This window comes from Pseudonaja textilis, chromosome 1 (assembly GCF_049901715.1).
Source record: "Pseudonaja textilis isolate UNSWEBS1 chromosome 1, rPseTex1.2, whole genome shotgun sequence".
Lineage (NCBI taxonomy): Eukaryota > Metazoa > Chordata > Lepidosauria > Squamata > Elapidae > Pseudonaja > Pseudonaja textilis.
Window position 1 is genome coordinate 247,443,446 of NC_141990.1, and position 24,079 is coordinate 247,467,524.

Here is a 24,079-nt window from a genome sequence, read left to right on the forward strand (position 1 = left end):
AAGCTTGTGAAGAAATTCCAGTGTGGTATACAAGATTTCAACATTTCGAATATATCTAATTTGATTTAATTAACCTTGGAAGGAATTTCTTTTCTTCTTCTTTTTTCTTTCTTTTTCTCTCCTTTCTTTCCCTTCCTTCCATTCTTTCTCTGTCACATATAACATATGTGACAAAGGGTTGAGAAATTCATTTAAACATCCATGGAGAATTAGGAAGAGAACTAGGGGGAACCCCATTGTTTGCATAATACTTGATGGAATCCTTATTTTAAATGTTAGTATTTTTGGCCATGACTGTATGCAGAAATTGCATGTTCTAGTAGTTCAACAAAATTTTATATAATGGTAGCATAATACAATTCCTTGATTATATCCTCTTCTTCTGAACTAGGCCACATTTAATCACATATAGTAACAGAATAAATAATAAAACGGGTATTTTGATGAAAATCAATTTTTATTAATATCTGCATATTAATAACACAAAAATTTCAGTTTTTAAAAACAAGATATAAAGATATTTGGCATGCCTTTAAAAATATATCTAGTACAAACAATATCTTTTCTGATAAATCCTGAACCTCACATTTCTATAACATGCACTGCATACATCAGACTAAGTGAACATGGAGCACGTGGGCTACTTATCTGAGTAGATTACAAGCATTGCTTATTAACTGCTACTGTAGAAAGACCATACATGTCTCATCATATGTCTCACCTATGTCTCATGTCTCACCTATGTTGTATAATTCCATGAAATATATTTTGTGTATTATTAAAGCTAAGGTGACAGTGTGTCACTTTCCAGCCACAAATTCTTCATCAATCTATGGATTCACTTATAAAGTCTCCAAACGAGATATTCATAACAGAAATGCTGCCTGAGGCTCTAATTTTGGTGACTTCCTTTCCACCAGCAGCAAAATACTGTTGAAGGCATAATATAGTTTTTTCTTCACATAGCAACTCTTGTTTGCAAAAAAGGTCAATTGCTTTCATATTACTGTTTTAGAAAGGTATGCCATCTTGTATTTTCTGTTTTATCATGCAAAAACCTTCTCAAATCACCCATTTTCTGCAACTAATACTGCTTATGCTGCAAGTGTCTGCAAGAGAAACCATGGTCCAGAACAAGGAAATACTCAAAAGATTTCCTACAAAAAGCAGCAATAATGAGCTGGAGAAAAAAATGTACTGCATGAAACACACAATGAGTATTAGCCCATACCACTCTTCTTAGCTTGTCTGTTAATAAATTCACAAATACTTCTAATTTTTCTTCTGTACAGATGACATGTAGAACTTGCCCTTACCTATTGCTTGTTTGCACAACACTGAATCTTAACTGGAAATATGAACCCATTAAATTTTGCGAACAACCTTCCTGTTGCTCACCAATGAAATGCAGAGCACACGCTATATCGCATGCTTATTACGAATAATTTCCCCTCCTTCAATCTCAATTTGCTCATATAGCCACTTGCGATCACAACGGCATTCAGGTCCACACTTGCGAGAGCCGCACTTGGAGCAGGCATAGAAACACCCAAGGCAGTCTTCATCAAGGCAGTCACACAGGTCTATCCCGCTGTAAAGCAGAAAGCCTTGGCCGTCGTATACCTTGCTCTTTGCTATTAATTGCCTGGAGGGAAAAATACAAGCAACAATAATTTAACAACGATTTGTAATACTAGACGCTCTGTTTTAAATAATAAACCATTCAGTTAAAAAGTCCTGATAGGTGAATTTCTGTCATGCCCCCGTTGGAATCTGATTATGAGGGGATGGCTGAGCAGCTGAATGGGAGGGGGAGTGCGGCTCCATTGGCTGTGGAAGAAACTGTGGAAGAGCAAAGTCCGACTGGGTGGACCAGGGGAGAGGTAGAGCAAGGCAGAGGGAATTCAGAGGAAGACTCAGGGTCACCCCCTTTTCATCCTAGGGCATGCAGGGAGGAATGGAGAAGGGACCAATGTGAGTTGCGTGGTTTATGGGGGAGGAAAGGGCCCTGATTCCCTTCACTAGCTGGAGCTGGGAACACAGAGTTTAAAAAGGGAAGCTACGCACAGCAAAGTTGTTGGAAGCAAATTGTGAGTTATCTGTTATTGTTGAAGCTTATCTGGGTTCCTGGCATCTTCCCAACTGTGTTTTGTTGGCCTATCAAGTCTGCAATTATTTCTCCTGCCCTGCCAAGTTAATTGCTGCAGTGTGATTTGTGTGGATTTTTATTTACACTTTGTATGTACTTTGTTTTCAGACTGAATTTCCTCCACTTAAAGACTGTTCTTGGGAGAGTTTTTTCTCCAGCCAAAGGTAACCTGAACACTGGGGGCAAAGTTGAAGGTATTAAAGGAACTCTTCTTGCTTATTTGACTGTGTTGCCTCTGTGCCACGCCCCAGATCATCACAATTTCTCGAAGGAGCAGCAAAGATAAACTAATATGAGTATTGCAACGTGCTTTACATGGGGCTGTCCTTGAAAAGTTTCTAGAAGCTTCAATTAGTTCAAAATACACTGGCTTGAATGTTTTCATGCAAGTCTAGATTGGTCCCTCTGTTGCGGGAGCTGCATTGGCTCCTGATTTGCTTCTAATTCAAGGTGCTGGTTGTGTCACCTTTAAACTGTACATGGCCTGGGGCCAGGTTGTTTGAAGGGCCATCTTTTCCCAGTTACATGCACCTTACCCATTGGAATGAGGAGGCAGGAGATATTACCAGTCTGGTCTATTAAGGAGGTCCATCTAATGGGACAAGAAGAAAGGCTTTCTCCATAGTAGCTCCCTTACTATTCCTATGCACAAACGTAGGGGGGAAAAAATCCCATGCATCTAAACAGTTCTAAATTATAATCCATATGTAAGCAGAACTATTTCCCCTCAAAGTGAAAAAGCCAAGTCAATCAATCCATAAACAGTCTACCTGTCTGAATTAACGGATGTATTTTTTGTTTGTAGCTTTCTTTTTTCTCTTTTGTTTGCTGCTTCTGGAGGAAATCCAGTATGCCGTCCTTGATTAGTAAACTGTAAGGACTTCAAGGCTTTAGTTGTACGTCCCTGAATAAATACAGACAATATCATTTTTAAAAATTCAAAGCATGTCTAATTGATATCATGTTTCAGCTAAGAGACAAACACTGAAGCTGAAATATACACTTCTCTCTTTTTATTTATGGTATCAACTGTGCTCTAAGTCGCTTATGAGATATCTCAATGAATAAAAGTAATAGTAATATCAATAGTCAAAAGAAAGCAAAGATAATAAGTTGGACAGGAGTATACCCTTAGAGATGCAAGTTAATAGAAACAGGAATAGTTACTTTAATAAACAGGGTAATTTCTTCACTTCTCTTTTTATTTCCCATTTCCAAAATAGGAAATAATTGTAGCATGTCTTCATTAAACACAGACTGTGCAAAGCTGGATACCAAGTTCAGTTTTAAAGTTGAAAGTCTTCCATCATGGTGCTCCTTATAGCTTGGAAGAGAAATCCTCCTCTATCAATCATGTAAGAGCTCTAAGGAGTGTGCAGCTTCAGACTGCAGATGGTAATTCAGTTTTTGAACGTTCCCCTTAGTGAAATACACCTTGCAAGAAAAGCACTAAAAAGTAGGGAGATGTTAGAATCTCCCTTCTTTGTGCTTCTCCGTTTATATTTGCAGAGTATTTTACACAGGGGATTTGTAAAAGTGTAGTCTATACCATCAGTCTGAAGTAGTACATCCCATTCTAGTGTCTTAAATTCTTTTAAATCTCAAGGTATGCAGTGTGTTGACAAGACCTCACTGCTTACACATATTATATAGTCTCATCCTGTCGGTGTTCATATAAGCTAATTTGCCTTTAAATATTATAAAAAAAAGTTAAGATCATATCATCATACAAACCAGGAAAGTATCGCTAACGAATTCTTGAAAAGCCACTTTATTAAAACAGCTCTTTAACTATTGCTTCCTGGTTTGAATAAAACAAAAATTTGTTTGATTGAGTTGAAAGTTATGGGAAAAGCTTATGCATATTGCAGTTTCAAAAGCTGAACAGTTATTTTCTCCCTGTTCCCATGAAAGGATTTGGTCTCTTTTCCCCTTAAAAGGATTAGAGCTCATTCATACGTACAATTCATACAAAGATTCATCTGAGAAGTTGTAATTTTACATGAAAACGCCATTTCTGATGTTTAAACTCTGATGGCATTTTCTTCATGCAGTGCTTTTCCAGTGAGTCATACATTCAGGAACTGTATAGAACTGAGTGTACTCTTAGTATTTTTAAAAAAGGGATTGATGCTATTCTTTTCATATTCTTAACCTGTCTTCTATGGCACATATATTTAGAGGTACAACTTTTTTTCAGTGGGTGGGATTTACTATCACATAACTGCAAAAGTTACAGCTTTAGTCCAGTACTTAGATAGTTGAAAAAATGGTCCCATATACATACGTCTGAATCAAGTCTCCTTCGTTGACGGTCTTCAGAGTCAACCTCTGCATTTCCATTTATTATCTGTGTACATTTGGGGCAAAGCTTCCAGCCTGGTATAAATTGACGTCCAAACTTGGCACTTAGAAAAGTTGAATCATCTATGTCAATTGCATGCAAGTTTTTCCTGGAGAGTTTTTTGTGTATATTAAAAGGATCGCAACATGACTTTTGCAAGTCCTCGTACCTATCAAGGTAAACTTTGGCATGATGTAAGCAGATTGTATGAGTCTCTGAAAGAGTTATCCCAGTTCTAAGCTGAAGAAGTAACAGGTCAGTTGCTGATAAATCTTGCTTAGTCTTGAAGCCAGTTTGAGACGTAAAATATGCTTTATGACAATCGCTGCTTGCTTGCAGCTGATTTCCAATTGAACATGGATCCATTTTACTTGATCAGTAAAATATATTTCAGTATTTAAATTGTATTGTTTGTCGTCTTTTAACAGCTGTTACGAAGATTATCCTGGAGAAAGCAGTGAAGGAAGTAAGATTTGTGATGCATAAGTTTATTTTTAACTAGAGCCAAAACAAAATCAACTCAGAAATGTGTCCTGTACTCTGATATTTTTTTAAAGGATGAAGTGGAATCATAAAATAGGCATTTCTGCAGGCAATGCCAGTTTCTCGGTTTTCAAGCAATTTGCCTACCATTAAATTTAGGCACTAAAGTACCATGTTGCAACAAGAGTGCATTTATATACCAGCTTTCATCAGTCAATTCCATATATAAAATAACCGACATTTCATGTATAGGTTTTCATAGATTAAAAGAATATTGTAGACTGGTACAATTAGTTTTAAGAATTGGAAGTACTAACCTAGTTGGGAACTAAAATAGCTAGGTTGGTTTCTGTTCCAAAATGAAAGATTGCTTTACAATAACAAAATCATTTTTCCCCAGAATACTCATTGTGGAAAATGCTCAAATAATAATAGATATATTAGGTTTTTGACATTAAGAATCTCAAAAATAAATAAGTAAAGAAGGCTAGTTTGTTAAGCTGTTAATAAATTCCAAAAATCCAAGCATTTAATTATGCAGAAGAATCCTGCAACAGATCTGATGGGAAATTGTAAGACTTTTGTACTCATTAGATTATTTAATTAAGTTGAAAGTTATACAGATAACTCAATTAGAACTCTCAGGCAAGGTAGGTTAAGGACCCCCTTTAATTATTTTTCAAGCACATAATTTAAGATTCATGTATAGAAGCAGCTGCAACATGACACTTTTGTACCTTGGGAATATACATCTTGTCCAGACTGCAGAATCTGCTAGCAAAACGTGCACCAGATTATTTCTTGAGAAATGTATGATGCCACTTCTGCTATCTGACTTAATAGTGGAAAGAAGCCTTAAGACATCTGAATTAATATTTCCTAATGGCACTTTAATTAAAGAGTGCAGGGCAGGAGGTTGCAAGAATGACGGCGGAAGCAAAGCCAATGTGAAGAAGCTATTAAAGTGCAAGCAATATTATGAAGAAATTAAATGGTCGACAGCAAAATCAGACAAGGAAAAAAACTTGCAACTTGCAGCTTTTTTCCTCGATGAATCAGTCACATGCGTGCCCAGTCCAGATTGACATTTTATCAGAACAGCAATTAGGATTGTTTTTTTAGGATCACCAAAATCATGAGTATTTTTTTTTCAAACACTTGCAGAGGTCAGGATCCAAAAAAATCCACATAATGCATGTAAGTGCTTCTACATATGCAGTTTTCTTTATCCAAGTTTCCTTCCAACTAAAGTATTCTGGGTTTGCATAGGATGCCCCATAATCTTCCACAACATCATTTCAGATAGGAGGACAAAGGGCTAGATGAAGATTTCCCCAAAAGTCCAGATTTGCATGTAGAGGCTTGTAAGCAGCAACTGGGGTCCTATGATGAGTCTCACTATTTAGCCTAATTGTCTTGTCTTCTTGAATAATTTATTTTAGAATCTGAAACAAAAATTCATATGAGGACCCGTGTCTTGGAATATTTTAACTCTTTGCCTTTTTTCACACAGTATTATACTTTACATCGTCTATTCTGCTCCAAGTTAGTTATGACTCCAAAAGATATAGATTTCAGCTTGACATCAAATATTTGACTGTGTTCTATTAACACAGGTGTACTTTTACAGCTCAACTTTTGGTTTGCATTTTTTTGTTTGTTGTTATGTAAACAAACATTATGATTGCCTCTCACATTTCTTGTATTGTTTAATTATTTTAGCCAGGAGATCTAAGGTCCTGTTCATAATTTAAACCCATTTGTAACACAAAAGAGTTGCATAAAATTACATCAGCTCCTAAACTCAACTTAAAATGACGAGAATAAGGTTTTTAATTATTGTCAGTATAAAATATTGCCAATGAGTGTTGCAACATCTAAAGCTTCAGTTTTGCTTTGCTCTGATTAAACAGTTTAAGTGTACAAGAGTGAGCAAATTTTAGAAAGAGCAGAAGATGTCAAGAATAATGCACTAATTTTATGTAGGAGTGAATCACTGAAGATAAATAGCTGATAACCCCATGATAAGCTCATTAAAAACATGGCAGGTAATGTTAGAAAGGAGGCGGGAACAACTGCTGCTATTACATTTAAAAAGTAACAGAAAGAAGAGCCAACACATGGAAAGAAAACAAAACAGAAAGAATAACTTCAACATATTTGCCATTATCAAAGCATGCACATTATTCTTAAAAATCTTTAACTGCTCAATAGTTGACTGATTATTCAATATCTGAGATTCTTAATATCAGTATGTGAACTGGATTGTCTTGAATGAACAAGCTATGTTCTTACAATAATGGAAGTGTTCAGCTTTGTCAACACATGAGGTATTTTAATTAGCATTTCAGCACCATGTAACTCAGGGCTGTCAAACTTGCAGCAGTGGCCCAGATGCATCACATGCTGGCCACGGCTACACTTGGTTTAGCAAAGGGGGAAAAAGTCATGATATGTCACATGACGACATGAGTTTGACACCCCTGATGTAACTCAAGAGTGAGGAATGTGAGGCATTTCATTCCTGAACTACAACTCCCAGCATCCTGTTATTGCTATGCTGAAAGTTATAGTTCTGTAGTAGAACTGAAGCTACTCAAAGCCGTGTCGAGCAGTGTCTGGAGGAATGCAAGTTATATTTCTCTGATTTACCTGATGCTGAAGCAGTCACAGAAATAATTCTAACATGTTGACATATGTGAGCATTTTTATAAATGCTGACTTGCTGAAGTACTAGAGAAAGGGCCGTAACAACAGGTTCTATTTCCAGATACCTGCTGTCCTGCAATTCAAATTATTTTTAGTCAACTGACCAAGCAGCAAATAATTTAAAATTTGCTCCAACAGTTTCTAAATGTGAGAACCAGTTATAAGTTAGGGTTTTTTTTAGCATTGTTGTAACTTCGAATGGTCACTAAATGAATGATTGTAGTCGAGGACTACCCGGTTCTATAAAAAGAGACACTCTGCATGTCCTCATAATCACTTTAAATGTATTTTGCCTGTAGTAAATGTTTTATCTATGCAATTCACCTGAAATATCCAAAAATCCTACTAAAGGATGGTACAGAAATGGACAAATCCAGCAAATGTTTTTGTGACAGAAATCGTAAGAGGAGGGGGAAAAAGAAAAACAAACCCAGCATCTCTAATTGTAATCCTAGGTATTACATATCAACATGAACTAAATCTGGAAACAGTCTGTTGCAGCATATGCACTATGTAAAAGATATAGAGCAAAGCAAAGCAGGCTACGGCTGAGCTTGTGTAACAATTTGTAGAAAGGCAGAAAGCATACAAATCACATTTTATAAAAGTTATTAACAGATTATGTAGTTTACTGCTTGAATATTGTAATGACAGTCATTGCTGTTTTGAATGATCAAAGAACTGGTCCTGATTCTACATCAACACTTGTTAAAGAAAAAAAATACAGTATGCATGGGGGGAAGGCCCTCAGAACCAAAAACCTGACTTCCCTAATGAATAAAGAGATGCAGTCAATCAAACCTCACACTTAAAGTGTATCTAACATTGTAATATATAAAATGGCATTGTTTCCATTCCATAAAATTTAGATTTACATGCACCCACCTTTTTCTACTATAAGAGTTAAAGGTACATATATTTGAAAATATCTTTATTTTTTAAAAACTAACAAGAGACATAGGATTGCCATATCTCAAATATTTACTGCACAACATAAATCGGGAATCAGTCAAAAATCTGAATCCATCCAATGTATGATTTAGTATCTGAAATTATTAAATGGGTCTATACCTCAGGGGGCATTCATAGTAAGTTGAAATATAATTCACAGCATTTTTTACTAGTTTTGTTTATAGGCAAATATTAATATAAACATTTCACTCTCTCCAATGCACACCAAAAACATCAGTGTGTTAACTTTGGCAACAATCCAACTGTAATGCTGGTTAAAAGTCTCTGTAAGCAGCTCTCCCCCATCCCCCACTCAATTGTAGCTTCAGATCAGGCTACAGTGACTTCCTTAATTATGATTGATAAAATTCTTCTATATGACATAAAACATTTCCATAAGTGACTTACTCATGTTTTAAAAAGCCATATAAACTTTCCCAATGGTGTCTATCCATTTGTTGTTTTCAAGCCTATCTCATGAGAGTGGGTGTGTCAAGATCAGAAAATTCCTTTACAGGTAGTCCTTGACTTACAACCACAATTGACTCCAAACTTTGTTTTGCCCCATTTTATGACCTTTCTTACCACAGTTGTTAAGTGAATCACTGCAGTTGATAAGTTAGTAATCTGGTTAAGGGAATCTCCCTTCCCACATGATTTTGCTTATAAGAAGGTGGCAAAAGGTGTTCACATGACCTTGGGACACAGCAACCGTCATAAATTAGGGATCTTTAACTAGATTTCTCTCCTCTATGCATTCCTTCAAAGGGAAGCTGGATATTTAAGGATTATTTTTTTTAGAGTTTTCAATGCTTTCAATGTTTTCAATGCTTTCTCTACACCTTTTCTCCAAATGGAAAACAGACAAAAGTAATGAATCCTCAAGGCGAGAGCCGAACCGGGAAACGAAACGATCTCCCTTTCAAGAGCCAAAGGCAAGACTTCGACATCTTTTTGTGCCAGCCTTTCTCCATCCACATCAGCCTTCCGGACGTGGGCTTCGACTCCCATAATCCAGCGAGACGGGGATCATGGGAGCGCGAGTGCAACGAATGGAGGGGGACAGCCTAAACTGCGTTCCGCGGAGGGAAACTCCGCTCGCACAGCCTCCCCGCTGCTCCTCACCTTGCCGTGGGCTTTTCTTCGCCCGAGCCCCGCCGTTGCCGTCGCGGCTACAGCCACCGATCCCGGCTCGGCCGCCTCGCCCACGGCTGCCATGAAACCGACCGCTTCCCCGTCGTAGGGCGAGGACGGCCGCGAGGCGCAGAAGCAGGGACGGCAAATCTATTGGCCCACTCGCCGCACTTCCGGGGCCGGATGGCTTTGTAGACATCCACGGCAGGAAGAGCAAAAGCGGCCTTGGAACCGGTGCCTCCTGTATCTGGTTCCCTCCGCACGATTTTTTTTTTTCAAGATCGCCCTAATTTCTGTTCCGGGTTGAGGGAACAGAACCCGTGGCTTTCCACCCACCCCTACCCCCAAGTTTTGTTGCGGGCAGAAGTTCAACAGCCAGTGACTGTTGCACGAAGAGGAAACCGATGCGGAAAGTTGCATCGTTTCGATCATCGAGGACTGAGGGCAGGGTTAGATCTGGCTAAACCTTCACGCCAGCTAAAAAGGATTAGGCGGGCATCAAACGTTGTATTTCTTTCTGCACATGCCATATTTGTACCCTTCTGGGTCGCCTTTATTTCGGGTAATTCCGCCCCCCTACAGTCGCATTTGTCACTTTTGCTTTTCGGTAATTTGTGTATTTTAATGTACATTTGCACCAAGAACATTTGCACCAAGGCAAATTCCTAGTGTGTCCAATCACACTTGGCCAATAAAGAATTCTATTCTATTCTATTCTATTCTATTCTATTCTATTCTATTCTATTCTATTCTATTCTTATTCCTATTCCTATTCCTATTCCTATTCCCATGCTTTGTGGACACGGAGGGACACGTGTCCATATACTCTACTGTATGTGGCATGAGTGTCTGAAGAGCTCCTAGAAATTGCAAAAAAAGAGTTACTTGAATTCACAAATTGCATCAATCTGCAGTTAATTTTTTAAAATAACTTCCTTTGTAGAGCATCTGAAGATTATATTTATTTACAAAAGAGAAGAGACCCATAGCATCTGAAATAAAGAAGGACTTGCTTGCAGATGTAACAGGATTCCCAATTATATAAATATTCTGACTTTGTGAAGCCTGTGCATAAGCATTGCTCCCATAGCTGCCTTAGGATAGAATAGGGCTGGAAGGGACCTTCTCAAGCAGACCCTATACCATTTTGGACAAGTGGCTGTCCAGTGTCTTCTCTTGCCTTTGATTCACTGGACAAACTCAACTCAGTAAATGAATTGGAAAAGGAAATTTCTATTAGATGCCTTCATTCTGTTTTCTATAACTGTACTAAATTTCTAGATAATGCTAAATAAATAGATGTTGTTTAATTTTAAATAACAATGGTTTTAATAGAAGTATTTTATGTATGTGTAACAACACAATTTAGGCACAGATTAATGATAATTCTATGACATATTAAAATGAATTGTAAAGTCACAATATAAAATAGAGAGCTGTAGGCTAAGCCACTCAGTTGTGGTTGTAAGTTGAGTACTGTAATAATCCAGAATTTTCCTGCATCACATATGAACTGGCTCCCTGTGATGGCATGTACTGGGCTGGATTCCCAGGTGGGAAGGGAGTTCAGATAGTTCGTGTGAGAAAAAGAGAGTAACGACAGGTCCTTTATAATACTCCTCAGAATATATATACTTGATGTAGATAATAGAGTGCTTTAGTTTGTCTACAGGTGAGGAGCAATAAAGAAATCTGCTTGAAAACATCACCAGGTTTCTTTCTTGTTTTGGGGGGACCTGACGCTCTCAGCTTGAAAGTTTCAATTTTGGTTGTTTTTAATGGCATACAAATCTCACATAGCAGTCAAAACAAAATATGTGTTTTTTATAGACCACCCAGAAACTACATATGGTTCAAAATGCAGTAGTGTGAGCAATAACAAGCATGTTCCAAAATGCCTATGTGTCATCACTGCTAGATGAGCAGCATTGGTTGCCAGTCAGTTTCTGAGTAGAATTCAAGGTGCTAGTCATCAGCTATAAAGCCCTGTGTGGCATAGGGCCTGGATTTCTGAGGACCCACTTGTCTCTGCCCATTAAGTACATTTTAGTAAAGCAGGTCTAGGGACCTCATTAAGCATATTGTATGTATATATAAAAATGCCTACACATGAATATGAAATGTATGATTATTGATAAGTCAAACAATTCATTTATAGCCACATCATATTACTGACTCTAGTTTGTAGACTACTTATATCTCTTTTACATCTACTGATGACAAATGTTTTTATTCACTTATATTTGTCTGCTCTTGATTGAATATGTAACAGAAGTTTATATATATATATATATATATATATATATATATATATATATATATATATATATATATATATATATATATAATATATATATAATATCACAAGTTTGTGCTCTTCCTATTGAATCATATCTAATTGGTTTCCGTCCAGAATTTCAGCTTTTCCAATTCACTTTGATTATTGAAACTATGGTATTTAGCAATCAGTCCCCACTTATTTGGTATGATCTGCTGATTTTTATCTCTAGTAGACTCAAAACAGATAAAAGAATGATATTTATATAGTGGAATGCTGCTCCTACTTTTACGTAACACCATTTAGTTGAGCAGCTAGGCATGAAGTTGTGTAACACTTTCTGGACACAATTCCTATCTAAAAGCAGAGTTTAGTACTGTGAAAAAGCCAGCAGAGGGCACACAAAGTCTTAATTTGGATTTCTTTAAGCAAGGAATAGTCTTAAAAAGCACCATGGTAAAGATTGATTTATATTTCATGTGAAAACTGAGCTGACTTCACGTAATAAATGGGAAAATGGAGGATGCGAAGAGAAATTTAATATTTGAATGTATACTGATTTTATATTTTATATATATGTATGTCCCATTATGCATCCACACATTTTTAGGCTTTTGCAGCATCTGTATTTATGTATGGTCTAGTCCAGGGGTGTCAAATTGGTGGCCCACAGGCCAGATGCATCATATGCAGGCCATGCCTACTCCAGCTCCACGAAGCAAAAAAAGTCATGATACGTCACGTGACAACAATGTGACGCCATGAGTTTAACACCTGTGGTCTAGTCAATATCAAGGGATATTTTAGATATATCCTTAAGAAAAGATTATCTGTGAACATCTCAATTTTTTTTGTTTACTTAAACATGGGATAATATTTACATACCCAGTAATAATTCTTACTATTTAAGGTAACTGATGAAATAACTTCATTTTGAAATGGCTCAACATTTTAATTATCTTTCCGTGGGGCCTTAGGGTTAGGGTCATTATCCTGTATAAGGACTAAGATTCACGAGAGCTACTTTATTACTTGAAGATTGCAGCTCAATAGTAAATCAGAATATTTGTCTTCCTTCTTTCCTTCCTTCAAATGGTGGTCTTTACCAGTGCAAAGGAAATATAAGTATTCCTTAACTTCTATAAAACTCTTTGCTTTCCCATTATTCAGTATCCTGCTTGTAAAGTAGGCACACAACTGTTGCAATAAACATGTCTCTTTCTCTTCAGTGCTGTCTGCTTTTGAATTTTCCGTCATATTTTTTACTTGTTCCATACAAGGAATGGAATAAAGAGACAAGACACTTTGAGTAAGTTGCTTAGAGATGACCAGACCAATCCTAACTTTTCTTATATCTTTCTAAGGCTTTGTATGAAATTTAAAAAGCAGTGTGTTTGCTACATCTTGGTATGGCCAATCATGGAAGAAAATTATTTAATTAGGACATTTATGTAAATGAAGACTCTATCATCTAGGCCAAAAGTATTTAAAAAGGTTAATCCATGACAAATACTTATTTAATAAACTTTGGTCCAGTTGCCATGATTTAATTGTTTAAGATAATTATTTAGAACACTTATATAGTCACGCAACTCAAACTGTGGTTCTGGGAAGCAAACCAACATGATAAAAAAAAGTAACACATGTTAAAAACAGCTGCCAGAACTAAAGTCTACAACATCTCACTGACTGGGAATGCTATTCATCCTGTTCCAGTGCCCAGGGACAGTTCCAGGTCTTTTTAAGGCCTGTAGAGATATCAGAATAAGCTTGAAGGAGGCATTAGCATTAGGCAGTGTTAAAATATTATGGTACCTGCTCAAGCAAGGCAGTCTGAATTTAAATCTCTTCCAAAACATCTAACCAGGCCTACTTTCCATCAGTGCTGTATTATTTCTAGCTTTTTCAGATTGACTTCTGACTCTGCATCCTAAAAACTCTGTAGAGTCATGAAACAAAATTCAATCAATGAAATACATTTTAAATCAATATATTAAGTTGGTCAAGCAATGACCTCCTACCATTAAATGCAGAGAAAGTGATGAGTTACCATGATAAAAGTAAAGAAATATGAAACTGATTAATCTGAATAGCTTAAAATGTAGTATATGTTGTTATTTCTAGTAACTCTTAACAGACTTTTGTTACTTAAGATTGAATAATGAGGTTTTATAATTTGTTTATAAAGAGATGAGATATGGGAAGAAGAGATCTTAAGTTGAAATGTTAGAGTGATAAATTATTGATATTATTTTTCACTTGTCTTGATAAAAGAAGAAGGGGAAAGTCATTTCTTCATATAGTTTCCTTTTTCGTATCTATATAGTTCTATATCTATATTTCTATATTCCCCATTTTTCCCTCTGCATTTTTATTTTTTTAATTTTATAGTTTTCTTCATTTGCATTAGTTTTTTAATCTTTGTATTTTTAAACTTTAATTTCCCTTTATTTACAAGCAATGCATTTCCTGGAATAACCTGCTTGTGGCACTCTTTCCTTTTCTATGTCATGCTTGTTTTCTTTTTGCTGGTTCTGAAATCAGTGCTCTTGAAAGCATTCCCTTGTCACAGAAGCAGAATAGTTAGAAATGAAAAATAAAACTAGTTACTTATGAAACAGAAAGAAACATGATAAAGAGCCATTGTGAATGGGAGGCATAAAAATGAAATAAGTAATAAAGCAGCATAGTTTAATTAAAGTTAAGCAACTATATGTTCGGTAATCTTGTATTTATCAGGCCCTGAATATAGAAAGTTGTTTTAATTTATTCTAATTTTTAAACAATTAATTTCAATGATAGAAAATTTATACATACTTTGAATGAGCCAAGCAAACCAAGCCAAATTGTTAGCAGGGTAGTGAATAACAGCCAGTCTCCTGCCTCCAATGCAGTAGAGTTAATATGGAACATGAAAGCAGCTGACACTCCATACTTACACTGAATAAATTAGCAATATCATTGCTTTGATTGACAGCTTGAGTTAAGTGCTTAAGACAGCCTTAAATCGGTTGAGGAAAATAGCTCTGATAGATATGTACCCAGTCATGGGTGTCCACAGAGGGATCAAAAAAATCAAGATGCAGGCTGCAATCATGGCATAGAAGCTCTGTCCTTTTCAAAATACTTAGCATGGTTGAGGCTGCCATCCTAATTTTCAGACCCCACCTATATCCAGTTGTTCAGAATTTAAAAAACTGAAAAGATATTTCATCTAAAGGTAAACGTATCATAAAACCAGGATATACAATATTTTCAACTGATGTGCAAATCAAAGAACAGTCAGAAAAATCTTGGAGGTGTGGAAGAAAAGAAAACATGAAAGCCATGAAGACAGAAGACTAAACTTGGCTGAAAGTGCTATTTTACAAGAACGACTAGAGGAGGCAGAATTGTGTCATGGAGAGTTACTGGCAATGAGATCTGGAGTGGTGGACTCTTCCAGGTATGCTTCTGTCAATTCCAGGAAAAGACCTTGCCATTTAGAATCTGGTTACTGGACAAAAATGAATGAAAAAGGGAAAAGAACTGAGATAGCCTTGCTGTATCTATTTTGGAGAAGATGGAGATTATTAATAGTGGGAGACCCTGGAAGTGAAGAAGTTTTAAACTAGATTGATTGAATTAGTTCCACTATATCTTAATTGCAAAATCTGGCCATGCGCCTCCTATGGTTTACATATCAGCTTATTAACTTAGGAGTAGTGGACATGGGGCAGGAATAACAATTCCATGAATGAAAGGTGAGAAATGGAAGTGTAGATCACCTCCTTGGAATAAGACTAAGAGAGTAATATATGTCAGCTGGGCCTCCATTCAAAATCCAAGAAAAAAACCTTAGACTCGACTAAATAGAGAAAACTACTTTTACTGGATTTGAAGTGATAGAAATGAAAGAAAAGCAAGATCTGAGGCAAATAGGTGCAGAAATTACATACTGAAAGTTATCCCAAGTCCCGTCCCCCAGTAGTTCAAATTGGTCATCCAATCAGAGGTGTGTATAATGTCATGTGGGATACATCTTCGGGTAGTGTCTCACACATCTGGTATGCCAAGATGGTTGACCTTGGCCTAGAAAAGATAAATGGATGCAGTTGTGCGGAAAGCAGGAAAGTGTCCCATCTTTTTTCAGTTCACACAACTTTGTCCTCCAACACCCTTCCCCCCAACAACAAATTAACCCTCCCTCCCCTTTCCATGGCAGCTGGCAAGAGTCAAACAGTAAAAGATGTCAGGAAAAATTCTTGGAGGCTGACAATATATGACACTCATTTTTCTCATTTTACCCCATCAGAACAATCCTATGGGGTAGATTGTCTTGTGTGTGTGAAAGAGATTGGTCCAAAGTTACCTAGTAAGCATCTATGGCTGAGTGTGGATTTGAACTTGTATGCCCGCAGTACTAGTCAAACATCTTAAATCATTATATTTCAATAACTCTCTAAATTTATAGCATTTCTGAATAAATACTATTTTCCCATAGCACATTTTTCACTCTTTCATACTTAGAGAATTGCTGAAAGTCAAAACTGATAAATTCATTCAAGAGAAGTGACTGAAAATACACTGAGACATTCCAGGATTTGGTTGCTTTTTTATTAATTTTTTGGTATAAATACTCACGGATTATTTGCTATAGACTTCTGAATGATTTAAATCACTTGTAATGATAATCGTGTATTAATCATTCTTTATTTATTACATTGAAATATTCAGGTAGAGAAGAAGAATGTTCACAAAAGGCTTAGTTTTGTGCATAGTTAATCTCTAGAAGGTATTTGGGTCCAATATCCAGTATCTCCAGTCAGCTCCATAGTTAGTTTTGAAATCCACCACATCTTGAAATGGAATATGGAGTATATTGTTTCACAATTCAGTGTGCTGCACCATAGGACAACAATCTTTGTCTAAGAGATATGTTAAGAGTCTCTGAGTATAGCTGATAAATAAATAACCTGGACATGTAACATGTAATATTTTTCCATGTAATATCACAGCCCTATAGGGTTACATTTTTTGTGTGGTTTAAAGGGACTGAGTTAATATTTCACAGAGAAGAAGGCAGCACAAAAATCTTGATACTTACCAATGGAAACTGTAGGCATGTTCAGCAGGCGTTAGGTACAGTCCTTTTTCATGTTTATGTGTACAGAATTTGTACTCTCTAAATACACCACCAATGAAATACTCATAACAAGCATATGAGACAGTGAGCTTTTCAGAATAAGCAGCTTTCATAAACCTTGAAGGCAATGCATTATCCATCTGGATGGTGGGAAGACATGTCCCCGTCCTACCAATTAAATCTCTACTTCCTGAACCTTTTGGAAAAGAATAAAGCAAAGTGCACATTGTGCAATGCTACCAGCTGTCTCTAGACTTCCTCTATATGGAATCAGTGTTGTTATTTGCTGTTAATTTTGGCATGCAAAAATTTACCAGTGTCAAGCCGATAGATGTTTTAGATACAAATGAAAGCAAAGCAGTTCAGCTGTGAACATTAACAAGCACACACAAAAAAGATTTGCTACTATACAAATACCTATTGTCAAAAGTCAAACTTTATTGTCTGTTTTTTAACATAGAGCATTGATTAGAAACATTTACCATATACCAATTTGTAACATTCTGGTAAGACTTTTACTTCCATAGTTGTCAAGCTCCTTTTATAAACATGTTCTCTGGCAAAGAAGCCACTACTCTATGATGTGATAATAATGAACTGCATGATGATGTGATAACAGTAAAGGTATAGCCATCCTTTTTCTCCTGCTCAGTTGCTGTTCAGATGTTGGTGACTTGATTTGAGAGAAAAATATAGAGATTAATTTCCAGTGAATTTGGAAATGGATGCCCCACCATGGCCAGCAGTTACTAATCACATTATGACACGAACAAGACAAGATAAACTATATTGATTGCATTAACTATTCTGCACAGGGCAAATGTGAGTTTACAACTGCTTTCTTATGATGAACGATGAACCTCAAAAGGCAAACGAATGAGTCTGTGATAAAAGTGTTGCATGACTGCATTCTGGGATTATCAAAACAAACTTCAGGTTTTCTGATTTCGTGAAATGCTGTAGATCGTTTCCAGAATGTGCAATTGACCTGCAGGAAATTAGTCTGGATACCTGTAAGGCTTGTGCTTTGCCTGTGTGGAGCTGAAAAATGTTTGATTGGCAGTTTAATTTTAAAAAGGTAACAAGCTGAAAATGTTTAAATAGAACAGTAGGTAACCTTCTAACCACTGTACTACCAATGTACTTTTTTATGATACAAATCAAATACACTCTGTCCTTAGATCTGGCAATTAAGCAATTATTTAAAATATCACAAATTTTCAGACCGCCACAAATAATTGAATATACAGGACCATCTTTGAACGTATTCACAAGGCAATTTCACTACATTACAAAGTGTTGGGGATAAGATCGGTGTTTAGTGAGAATAAAATGTTATGCCAGTGATTGAGTCAGAATAAAAGAATTAAGAGCAACAATCCAATCAAAAACTGCAGCCTCTTGAAAAGTAAGTGAAGACTATCAGGATGAGCCTAAAAATCCTGGAAACCTCTCAGTGTCTGCCAAAGTAGAAGCAAGATCTGTCACATAAGGAGATAAGGGCCTTATCAACACAGAAAGTACAATAAGTTAAAGCTAGAGTGAGATTATTTTATTCGTTTACCTTTTACAGAGAGCAAAGTTCTGGAAGATATCTCAAGGAGTTAGGGTATTAGGTTAAACTTAATAGCAGCTCCCAAGAATATCTTATAGTAAGGAGATGGATGATGCCTTCCCTCCATCTTTTTTTACAAAACAAACAAACAAATTGAAAAAAAGATAGATTTGTCATACAACATGTATAAAATTTTAGAATAGACACATATTTTTTAAAATAATCAAGAATAATTACCAATGACAAGGGGAAAAAGTTACTTCAGTAATTGCATTCCAAATAAATCATTGTAATTTGTCAAAAAAGAGGTTAGAAAGGGATTTTTTTTTTTAAAAAAAAAGGATAATGGAGAGACTGTTAAGACACCAGCTAGTAAGTAGGAGACTGTGAGTTCCAGTTCTGTCATAAGCACAAAGCCATCAGAGAGCCATCTCTCTCTCTCTCTCTCTCTCTCTCTCTCTCTCTCTCCCCCCTCCCTCCCTCTCCTACGAAGGAGACCCTGGCAAACTACTTGCTAAGAAAACTGCAGGGACTTACCTAGGGGGGAAGAAGAGATGGAGGAGGAGGACAAGGACGAGGACAAGGAGGAGGAGGAAGAATAGCACTTCTTCTGATGCCTTTATAAATAAAGCAGCAGTTAAATTATCAAGATTTATAAAATGGTTTCAAGCTAAATCATCATATATATGAAATGTTCTGCTTTGATCTCCTTGGCAGTGAGCTACCAGCATTTCCAGGGTTGTTACTGGAGTGGTCTGACGTCAAAGCAGCTGTCCATTCTGCTATATCTGAAGTGCTGAAACTGACCACCAAGGGAAAACCTTATTTAGGCCAACTCTATAGGAAATCAAGATGCATGAAAATGGTCACTTATTGGGGAATATATAATGGGGCTGTTTCTGAATAGAAATATCCCCTTTCCTGAGGTCAGGCGAAACCTTTGTAATTCCAAGGATTATAAAAGACATTTCAGTGAAGCTTCCCTTTTCTTTTCATGATATAGCCACTGTTGTGTGGTTGTCTTCTTCTTAATGTAAAGAGGTTTGATGTTACAGGACATTAACTAGGGAAAACCATTAACTAAGTCTTTGTTAACTGCATATATATTCGAAAGAATTTATTCTGACAAATTGCAAGAGAAACAATGGGCAGGAGTGAAAACTCTGAAAAACATTTAACCTCATTTGTAGGGGAAGAATGTTCCCTAGATGTAATAATTAACATCAAAATAATCCCAAAGTGTTGTTACTGTCAGAAAAGTGACTAGATAAAAATGTCACCTTCCCACTCAATATATATCTGCCCCCATGTGCTTTTGAGTCATCATTTCATTTGACTGAGAGAAACAGATTAACTCTTTAGGCACTAGGGTTTTACACTCTGAGAGAGAAGAAGGCCCTTGAAGGCTTTGGCTTTTTCTCTTACACATAGGTAGAATGAATCATCTTTGTCTCTCTCATATCTAAATATTTTCCCCACCTTAGTGTACTGAAAAATGAAAAAAAAAGTTGACAACAAGATGAGCATAATTTAAAGATGAACAACATTAATTGGGTCAGAAATATTTAGCATTTAACAGTATAGGATAGGGTTTGAGAATATTTGTAAGGAGGATGAAGCTAAATGAAAGATAGAAACTTAGTTTTAACATGGTAGTTGCTTTATTTTGACAATATTTTTTTAAAAGGCAACTTGTTCTTTGCTATAGAATTCTATGTTCAAATATTCTGAGTGGGTTAATATGTTAACATGAAAGTCCTAAACGTTCTCTGAACCCATGGCATTATTGATTGAAAATCTCTGTCATCTACCTACCTACCCACCCACCCACCCATCCATCCTTCTATCTATCTGTCTGTCTGTCTGTCTGTCTGTCTATCTATCTATCTATCTATCTATCTATCTATCTATCTATCTATCTATCTATCTGTATGATGCACTTGTTAAGGTACTCAACTGGAAGGATCAAGTCTTTCTTTAGGTGTGGAAGTTGGTTAGGTGACTTTCAGTCTGTTATTCTCTCTTAAACCTAGAATGGGAGCTCAAAAACATGCATGTAAATTGAGGGTATTATTTCTCTAATAGACTTATCAAAATGATGTCCTTATGTTTTCATGTATAAAGTATGTACAACACACAAATGCATGCTAAAATGGATTTTTATGTGATTCCTATAAATATACTGCTGTGAATGTAGTAGTAAAATAGCAAAGCAATCTATTTTCATTTTTTGAATACACAATGTTGTAGAACTTCCATTGAATTTAATTTTCTAATAATACTTTTTATTATATAAAGGAACATTTTAATATTCCTCTGGAATAATATTTTTGCATATTCAGTTGCAAGTACGTAACTTATAGTGCTTGTTATCTGTTACAAAATACAGGTTTTTGTCTTTTATTTTAAGGCAATATTGTGATCAAACTTCCAAGGATGTAGTTTTTGAATGAACTTTGCTTTTCTAAAATTTTGAAATGTTCAGCAATTACATTTTTAGCTATTACTATTGCTTTTATGACTTTTATAGCTATTTGTTTCAGTACTAACTGGCAAGAAAGATTAAATACTATGATGAAATGCATGGAAGCCATCCAGTTAGACAAGTCTTGGTTAGATGTTTAGTAGCAGAACCGGGAAAAATACCTGACACACAGGTACCAATGAACAGATTATTTAGATTCGATGACCCATATTTCACAACTATGGACTCTTAGATGAAACAAGAAGAGTAATGTTGACCATAAAGGTGGACAGGATGATCTGGTTTTGGAAATGTTAGGCCACCAAGTGATTTGTTTGCAATAATTTTCAAATCTTGCTACTGTGGATGATAAACCATATCCCTTTCTTAGGATAAGCAAACCATGACGAGACAGTAATGATAACATGCAAATAGTGATTTGTAAAATTGTTACCCAATGCCACCATTATATTTTCTTCCTGAATTCTTGACATAGGTACAACATGATAAACAAAGTGATTTGTGAAAGGAAGTAAGGAAAATACTATGGTGTTGAAAATAGTTATAATAATAATATAATAAATAAATAAATAATATAATAGGGATCAGGGAACCCTGGTGGAAATGAATACTATAGAAGACCAAAGACTTATTTTTGATGACAAATCTAATAATTTCTGCACTCAGCTTTCTGTAAGTGGCTGTATATTAAGTTCAGACAGCCTTTCTTACTAATTAGCAATTATGTCTGGAATCTTCAACTGCTTAATATACATTGCTTTCAAATGTTCTAACTTCTCTATAATTTGCTTAAAATTAACCATTTTGCTTATTTATACATGGTAATCTGTAATAAATAAGTTTCTAGTTTTTAAAATATTCTGCATACTTTTTATGTTTTAATTTACAACACCTTATAATCTGAGGCAAGTGAAATATTTGGGTGTCATAAACTCTTTTTCAATCCTATCAATGCCAAGAGTCCTCAGTTTATTTTCTTTCTGAAGATAGATTTCTAAAAAGGATTCAAAGCAAGGAAGTACCATTGGTTTCTTAGCCTGAAAATATGTGGTATAGGAGATAAACATTACCTGGCTGAAAAATAAATGAATTTTGGGTGTATTTTCTGAGCACATCTATATAAATGGCTCGCTTTTAAAAATTTAATCCAGAGGGCTAGAAATAGAGGCTGGATTGAAAAGTATTGAGTACTTTTCTCTTTCACTCTTTTCACTTGAAGAATTGCAAAGAGGCAGTTAAAGAGAAAATATCCCTCAGTTTATTTCATCAAGCCAACGACCCTGTTCAGCTAAGGTATTGTATGATTCGCTCAAAGGAAACCATTCAGTGAATGTCATTATTGAGCAATATTATGACCAGATATTTTTCTAAAGCAGCTAATACTACATTAGTTTAATGCTAAGTACTGTTTCTCTTACTATATAATAATAATATAGCCACAGGCTTAATTTAAGTAATGAGTTTGGATACTTAAATCAAGGACTCAGTACACAAGTCCTTTTCTTCATGCTGATCATTCTTAATTTCCTTCAAGACTTATACCTTTACCATTAACCCAAATAACAGTGATGGCTAACCTTTTCGGGACTGAGTGCCCAGAGCGCAAGTGCTCATGCATCCCCAAAATGCAAAATGTGCACATTCCCTGAGCATGCAGGTGTGTCCCCTGTGCATGCCCCCCATCCACCAGATGCATGGCAGAGACCCAAAGACCAGCTGCCTGGTGGGAGGCGTGCATGCACATATGCAGAAGAGCTGAGCTGGGCAACAGCTGACATGCCCATAGAGAGGGCTCTGTGTGCCACCTCTGGCACACGTGCCATCACGGCCATATAAAGTCAATTGTGTCTAAAATGTGTCTTTAATGGACTATGATTATATATTGGGCTTTTGATTTAAAAAAGAGCCCCAAACATAGACTTAGTTAATAGAATGAGGGGAAAAATGTGCCTAGGGTCATGAAAGACCACAACCTCTAATTGCATATCCAATCCAAAAAATGCTTTTGAGGAGGATTTTCATGCACAGTTATTTGAGGACTAGAAACTTAAAAATAACCATCTCTCTGTTGTTAATTTATTGCATTGGTAATTTTGTTAGGAAACTAGTAATAATTCTTAAGAAGGCTTCAGTAAATATAAAAATGATGCTTCAAAGACAGAAATTGAAATATAATCTTCCTTGACTTAAGTTTAGTTCCTGGAGATTACATGGGCATTTTTATGTTATTCCCAGCAGCAATACAGAAGTAATTTGCCATTCTTTCTCCAGGTCCTCCCACCCCCCAATTTTCCAGTGTACTCTGTAGTCCTGGGATTTCCTAAGAATCTTTCATCTTCTTGATAAATTGTTTTGGACACCAGACAGGCATTGCCTAATTTTCTTTCCTCATCATAAGAATGTAAGCAGTACCCGATTGTACTGGAGTCAGCTCTGTTATATTTTCATGCTTAAAAGGAGGCAACCTCTCTATTGCTTTACTTAATAAGATCATCAACTTTGATCTACTTTGTTAAGAACTTTTAAATATGTGTATCTTATTGTAACTCTTAATTTCATCCTCTATTATATTATCTGTTATGCAACTTTTACCCAAGATGTCCAGGGCTTTCATTCTCAGTGGGTTCTTGCATACAGAAACTGATCTTTCCAAACCTGTCAGCCTTAGGCAGATAATTGATTTGATATTTATTTGAACAATGGTCATTTTCTACCTAGCCAAAATAAATGATTTATGTGGATTACTTTATGAGACCTTGGGACTTTATTTGAGCTTGTTTAGATGGGGCAATGTTTTGGAAATGAAAAGTGATACAGAGGAAACCCTGAAGGTATATCAGTTGGTGTACATCACAGCTCAGTCTGT

General features: G+C 36.1%; 1 protein-coding gene across 5 annotated transcripts; it reads right to left on the minus strand.

Annotated features, from left to right (window-relative positions):
* Nucleotides 1-438: 438 nt before the first annotated feature.
* On the minus strand, nt 439-10,200 carry ARL14EP (ARF like GTPase 14 effector protein). 5 transcript variants are annotated; one of them, XM_026706151.2, is made up of 4 exons: nt 9,762-10,200; nt 4,437-4,938; nt 2,920-3,053; nt 439-1,645 (listed from the first exon to the last, which is right to left on the minus strand). In XM_026706151.2, the coding sequence occupies exons 2-4, from the start codon at nt 4,857-4,859 to the stop codon at nt 1,420-1,422; spliced, it is 783 nt and encodes a 260-aa protein (XP_026561936.1). In that variant the 5' UTR covers nt 4,860-4,938; nt 9,762-10,200; the 3' UTR covers nt 439-1,419. The 5 variants fall into 5 exon arrangements, with proteins under 5 accessions (XP_026561936.1, XP_087777349.1, XP_026561945.1 ...); XM_087921223.1 differs by having other exon boundaries at nt 9,536-9,899; XM_026706160.2 differs by having other exon boundaries at nt 4,437-6,421; nt 9,762-9,894.
* Nucleotides 10,201-24,079: the final 13,879 nt, after the last annotated feature.